This window comes from Sinocyclocheilus anshuiensis, unplaced genomic scaffold, assembly GCF_001515605.1.
Source record: "Sinocyclocheilus anshuiensis isolate Anshui unplaced genomic scaffold, SAMN03320099.WGS_v1.1 scaffold2374, whole genome shotgun sequence".
Lineage (NCBI taxonomy): Eukaryota > Metazoa > Chordata > Actinopteri > Cypriniformes > Cyprinidae > Sinocyclocheilus > Sinocyclocheilus anshuiensis.
In genome coordinates, this window is record NW_015558713.1 from 199179 (window position 1) to 206532 (window position 7354).

At 35.5% G+C, this 7354-nt stretch overlaps 1 protein-coding gene across 1 annotated transcript; it reads right to left on the reverse strand.

Annotated features, from left to right (window-relative positions):
- Positions 1–1973: 1973 nt before the first annotated feature.
- Positions 1974–5849, reverse strand: LOC107681453 (uncharacterized). The gene is made up of 5 exons (XM_016477755.1): positions 5740–5849; positions 4256–4491; positions 3769–3953; positions 2452–2686; positions 1974–1979 (listed from the first exon to the last, which is right to left on the reverse strand). The coding sequence occupies exons 1-5, from the start codon at positions 5801–5803 to the stop codon at positions 1974–1976; spliced, it is 726 nt and encodes a 241-aa protein (XP_016333241.1). The 5' UTR covers positions 5804–5849.
- Positions 5850–7354: the final 1505 nt, after the last annotated feature.

Sequence of the window (7354 nt, forward strand, 5' to 3'; positions counted from 1 at the left end):
GTTTGCAAGTGCACTTTAAGGGATAGTTCTCTTAAAAAAAAATCAAATTTACTCACCATTTACTCATTCTAGCAGATGCTAGAACACCCTCAGGTTGTTCAAAATCTGTTTTTCTACGGAGTTTCTACTGTTGAACACAAAAGATATTTTGAAAAATATGGGTAACTGTTACCCATTTCATTTACTGCCATAGTAGGAAAAAAACCTACCCACATAATCACATTAATGAGGGCTCTACAGTGTGACAATTTCTGAAAACTACTGCGTGCGACTATGAAAAAAATATTTAGGAGCACCAGTGCGCCTGACCCAATCAGCATTTTTGCTAGGGGAGCTTCAATGATTTCTACTTACAATGTGTTTTTGCAGTGTTGAGTAATGTGCTGAGTTATGCAAGGTCACGAATCTTCTCATTATAACAAGCAAAGTGTAGACACAATGTAAATAAGAGATTCACTGATTATAATGGAACTTTGTGAAATTGTGATGATGAGTGAAAGCTTTAAATTTTTCATAAAGACAGTCAGTTTTATATTTAAAACATTCTAAACATGAATTTATGAATTTAATTGCACTCATGCCACCTCTGAGCCTCATTAAATGTCTGTAAATATACCTACATGCCACTTTTGTGTTCTTCTGTGCCACCTCTGTAGTGCAAATCATTTTTGTTAATACTTATTGTTTTTGATCAGTAAAATAACATTCTTATTCTGTTTTTTTTTTATTATAAATTTTTACAAAAGCTTATAAATATACACTTTTGAATTTGACATAAGATGACATACTTTCAATAAAGTTACGTTAAAAAGTTACAAAAATGCCCCTTGTAAATCACTTTAGGGAGTCAAATATTACCTCTTAAATGATTAATTGATTATTGATCAGAAGGTGCTGCTGAATTTTTTTTTTCTGTGCTCCACAAGTGCTCCTAAAAATAAACGTAAGTGTAGAGCCCTGCATACATTTCTCTCTCTTAATCACTTGTTTGGATTGGTAAAGGTCTATGATTTCAGGACTGTGTGCATCACTGTGTTACATTAGAAAAAAAAAGGATGTCAGTTTTTTGTTACCTGTCCGCTTATGATCAGATCACTTGAATCCAAATGCTAAACATTAAGCCTGTGATGATTGGGGGAATTTTTTTAACTTTTAAAAACATGAATAATTGTTCTATAGGAATTTCTGATATGAAGGTTTCTTCTTTGTTTTACTTTAGCTTTGCAGACTAGGTTATACACAGTAATTGGGAAGATGATTGCTGTGTGTGTTGTCCATGGAGGAGTTGGCCCACATTTCTTCTCTGAAAGGCTTTTTCAGCAGATACTGTTTTAATGTTAGCTTTTCATATACAGTTCATAAAATAACTTTAGGTGCAGTTACAGCAGAGTAGACCTTATTGTTCCCTTTAAGAAGCACTGTTACGTCAAATACATGTTTGAGATGTGCATTCGTTCCAAAAGAAAACTCAATTGTTTTTCATTATGCATATGCGTTACTGTTACATGACTCAAATTTTTACAGTTCAAGTCTTGTTTCATTTTTGTCCACTTGTTTTTCATTTAAACTTTGTTCAATGTCGTTGACTACTGAAAGTATGAAATGTTCAAGAAACACATGACAGAAGGAACTGTGCAGAGCCCAGGTTTTGGTGTTGCCTGAACTAGTTTAAATCTAGACTAGAACAGTTGAGAAAAAAAGAGAAATTAGTCATGGTTTACATAGACATAATGGAAATCTGCTACATTATTTAATTTTTTAGTTTGTTCAGGTCTTACTTAATTTTTGTCCACTTGTTTTTCATTTCAACTTTGTTCAATGTATGTGACTACTGAAAGCATCAGCTTAATGTTCAACAGACTTTTGCCATGTTACAGTTAAAATCACATTAAAATGTTAAAAAAGAAAGAGTCTGTAACACTAATTTGCCAAAACATTAGCAATTTCTGCACAACACACCTGAAACTTCATCTTCAAATCTGTAATATGGTCAAGAGCATGGGAAACAGTTTCCATTTGCTGCTGAGTAAGGCTTATTTGAGGCTGCACTACAGTTACAGCTGGGATCTCTTCATTTTTAGCTGTGGGCAAAGACTCGATGACATGTTGAGCCAGGAGTTCATGTAAATTTTCAGGCCTATAGGGATTGTCTCCAAACACTTTGTTGATGGCTGTGCTGTCAGTTCCCATCCTTGAGAGCATTCCCTCTGTCCATATTTGTGTTGGTGTTTTATTATTTTCTGTGCGCAAAGCATGGTGATTCCATGCCTCTTTGAAGTGCTGAAGTCTACTTTGTATATGTAGAAGAAAAACTACGTGGAGTGAAAGTTTGTGAATGTCATTGCTGGGATCCAAAAGTTCAGAATCAAGACTGTAGAACATGCTATAGATTGGTTGCAATATGTGTAAAAATACGTCCCTCCACAAATGCTCAATTCTTTGGTTGTGGACCGATTCACCGGTGATGTGACTCCGGCGCTGAAGTCCTAGTACAAGGTTCATGAAGAAGGCCACTTGTAAGTTCTCACCTCCATGATCTGACCTTACCCTAGAGGGTAGGCCATAAAAGCATGTTGCCTGTATACACTGAGAAAGTACGGTGCTGGCACAGTTGTCGGTGTTGCAATTTAGGTACGTGATAAGTCGTGAATATCCATCAATGGCACCGTGAATCACAAAGCCCCATCTAAAAGGGAATAAAAAGACAATGCAAATATAAGTAAATTGTTATAAAAAGTATTTACCTTGTGAAGAAACTAACAAAACCAACAAGTTCCACTTTTTTCAGGTTTGCTGTTATGCTAGATGTCCCAAAAGACACTAAATATTTTATTGGAAACAGGTTAACTTTTACAACTGGGCTCACAAATAATAAAGTACAGCTTGTCCAATTTCTAACAGACCATGAAATAAATGGTGAATAAAAGCAGGTTTTACTCAAGAAATCAGGAAGTATATATATAAGAGAAGAACTTTAATAAGTACTATAGAAGTAATACATATACTACAGACAACCTATAATAATTTTACTTATTACAATTTGTAATGTATTTATAATTAATATTGTCAATTGTATTAGTACAGTACAGTTATCACAGTACACACTATTTTGAAGCAGCTTTACAAAAAGTCTTACTCTTAAATCTAAAATGCCTTAATGCTTTAACTTTAAACGGTTTCAAACAGGACCATATGGTGATTTATATACTGTAGTATCATGGAATACAAAATACACAGCTTAGGTACCCGCTTATTAATTCATGACTACATCATTCATTTATCATTTTTTTATCCATTACTTTAGATTGTAGTACATGATTGTTTGTACACTTAGAATAAAGGTTTAGTTGTAAACTAAACCTGATCAAACTAAATCAAACCTACATATTTAAAGTCCTCATATTTAAAATGAACATTTACCACAACACTGAATAATGTAAGAAGTCAATTTTGTTGTGCTGAGTGACAATATGGCCAAAAATTACTGCCTTCACCTACTCTTGTAATTCCAGACAGGCCAAATCTTACTGCATACATTGATATTCAGTTACAAAAGCTTTGGAATGGCCAAAACAACAGTGAAAGGAGAACCAACTTTTCACTGAAATTAAACACTCAATCCGCATATATGGTTGGGGTATTCAGGTGTGCATTTACATTTGGCTGTAGTTTCTATTAACCTGCAAGAATTGGCTAATGCAGGTCTGCGCTGTCACGCTATTTTTATGCTGCATTGACAGAATCTCAACTACCTGTAATTTAACTAACCTTATGAGGCGCATGTTGCCATCAATGTGCCACAGACTGTTGGGAAAGGGCACGTGATACATTCTTCGAGCCACTGTGCTACTCCATCTCCTTGCAGCAGCTGCCGGGTTGACACGAACCAACATCTCACGCACCCTATGCCGTGAAACCCTCAATCCTTCTACTATCAGCAAGGCTCGCATCATCTAAAATGGGTGTATTGAATATTAAAAAAAAGTTATATTAATTACTTTATGAACTTTAAGAAACAAATTTGTATTTGTTGTGCTGACATTCAGCTCCTAATGGCAACCAACAATAACATTAGAAAAATTATGACAACATTAGATAACATGGGGGGGGGGGGCTAAATACAAAGATGAAAGAAAAAACATTGAATCATTTAACTTTGAATCATTGAACTTGAAAGGCAATATTTGAAAAATATGTTGGAGTCACTGTTTCTGTTATTTTGAAAGGTAAATAAAGTGAGACCAACAAGGCTTACCTCATTCCCAGAATTTGGATACTGGCACTGAAGTCGTCTTACTACATTTTCAAGTTCTTCATCATCCACTCCTGCCATTCTGCTCCTGACTGACAAACCAAGCAACTTGGACCTCTTGTACAGGAATGAGGAGGAGCACCCCAATATTCTTGCCATTCGCTTCACTGTGTGATCTTGTTTCATTAAAATTTCAATTTGGTCATGCGTTATTTGAATTGCTGGTCTACCTCGCGTACCTGCAATTCAAAACAACATGTATTTGTTGTGCTGACATTCAGCTCAAATAAAGTATACTGGAGTGTGATACAAAATGTAGAATGTAAACATGCAAATGTAAACATGCAAAACGTTTTTATGGCTTGATAAAATTGTGTGTGGCATTTTTTCAGCAGTTTTCTCCATTCAAATAAATAGTTTCTTCACTCTCTATTCCATTCTAAATGTTAAAGCAATAGTTGACCCAAATGTGAAAATTCTGTCAACATCTATGAGTTCCTTTCTTCCGTTGAACATAAAAAAAGATATTTTGAAGAAGCTGGTAACTAGTAGCCATTAACTTCCACAGTATTTTTTTTCGTACGATGGAAGCCAACAGTTACCAACATTCTTCTAAATCACTTTTTTTTATGTTCAACAGAAGAAAAACTCTTCGAAGGTGAGTTATTGGTCATAAGCTTTCATTTTATGTGAACTATCCCTTTAATAACATTATGTAGGCCTACAACTTGTTGTACAGTCATTATTTTATCAATAGTTGATATATAAGTTAATTAGTCTTATAAATCTACCCACACTGCATTCATTTTCCATTTAGTTAAGCTAAGTGAATACACAGCATGTACACCGGAGATATATTGTTGTAGGCCTAATGGTTACTTTTAATGCTTCAGTCTGAGGGGCATATGTACATTATTATGTCATTTTTCAGTCAGGATCTATATCATTAATGGTGACCATAAAGCCAAAAATGAAGCATAATAACCAAAGAAGAATAAACAAACAAACTAATTAAAAGGAAAACAGGAACTTTTGTAGATGCCTCATGTATGAGGTGAGGTTACTGCAAATAAACAAAGATTTTTAAAAGCTTGAAACTCACCTGATCTACTTCGAGAGATAACTTGTTGTACAGTCATTATTTTATCAATAGTTGATATATAAGTTTTAATTAGTCTTATAAATCTACCCACACTGCATTCATTTTCCATTTAGTGAATACACAGCATGTACACCGGAGATATATTGTTGTAGGCCTAATGGTTACTTTTAATGCTTCAGTCTGAGGGGCATATGTATATTTTTATGTCATTTTTCAGTCAGGATCTATATCATTAATGGTGACCATAAAGCCAAAAATGAAGCATAATAACCAAAGAATAAACAAACAAACAAATTAAAAGGAAAACATGAACTTTTGTAGATGCCTCATGTATGAGGTTAGGTTACTGCAAATAAACAAAGATTTTTAAAAGCTTGAAACTCACCTGATCTACTTCGAGAGATGGAGAAAGCTCCAGTTCCCTCACTCTGTAAATGTGATGACACCATCGTTCGAATATCATCGAGATTTGTGTTAAGTTGTTGAAATGTCTCAGGAGATAGGAAATGTGAACGCTCTTGTGTAGGGGGAGGAGCTGAGTAAATTTATTCTCACGTCACACAACAGCAGGAGCATGTACAATTCAGATATCTTAAAATATAATTGTGACTAGTCGAAATTGAATTAGAGATATCTCTAATTACATTTGCGTATGTGTGACGCGTCTATTGAAGATATCTGTGACATAATTACAGATATCTTAAATGGAGTTTTGACTAGTCAAATCATATTTAAAGATATCTCTAATCCGATTTCTTACTACTGCAATTATAATTGCAGATATCTCTAATTGTCATCTAGAGTTAATGTTGACTTATTGTTTTGTCCGTTTGTTTGAAGGAGGATGAAGCCAGTTGATGAAGATTCAATGGCCACCAAGTGCAGCACTGCTGTCTGAACCCATCAGTTATCTGTGAAGACTGCATTCGCAAACAGCTCTACTGCGACAGCTCAGATGTTATGGCCCATAAAAGTAAACTTCACATCTGAACAACTGCAAAATAGTTGTGGTGTGGAGGGATTCTTTTGGCCCATACCTCCAACAACCTCCAACAAGAATCAATGGTAAGTCCAGAGCAACAATTAGAAATAAAAATACTATATATTGTTTACTGATTTACCACACCCTAAATACATGTTTTGTCTCTCCAGGACATCTACACCAGGTGGTGTGTGAGGAGGACCGTCAGAGACTCCAGCCACCCGAGCCATGGACTGCTCTCACCGTTACCATCAGGCAGATGTTATCGCAGAACCTGCACCAGCAGACAGCGAGACGAGTTATTTCCACAGGCAATCAGACTGAACTGAACTCGTACCAGTAACACCACACACACCCCACCAGCCTCATATGCACTGCACTCTATCAGTTACACTGACTGCACGCTGACACTATTATTCTACACCCTGACATTCTGTTTGCACTAATTCATACCATGCTGCACAGCAAAGGTATATGTGTACTGTGATTAATGTGTTTATTATTTTAATTTCACGCTCTCTGTATAGTATAATATTTACCATATGTTGTTCCCTACCTGCATTGAGTCCCTTATATGTATATGTGTTGCATATATATTCAATACTTTTCATCCATAATGTCATGCTGCAGTTTTGCACAAAAGACTTTCACCACCTGTAAACGTGCGTTCATGGTATTGTGACAAAGTGATTCATGTTGATCTTATTGCTATATTGCTCCAGGCACTACATGCACAACTGAGGGTGATGCACCAGGGAAAGATCAACATGAATCCTGTACTGTATTATAAGCAAGATGAGCATGCACATTACAGATGTTTAGCACCCGAGGAGGACAAAGATAAGAAATTTGACACCAAGATTTACAAATTAGGTCTTTTATAGATCTTATATAGGTCTTATATTGCATACATTTTATGGCTTTTGCACCATAAACTACACGCTGTCTGTACCTTGTCTTACTGAATGACACATTGGCCTTGTGTAATAGTACAATGAAGTGTCACAATATGTATTGG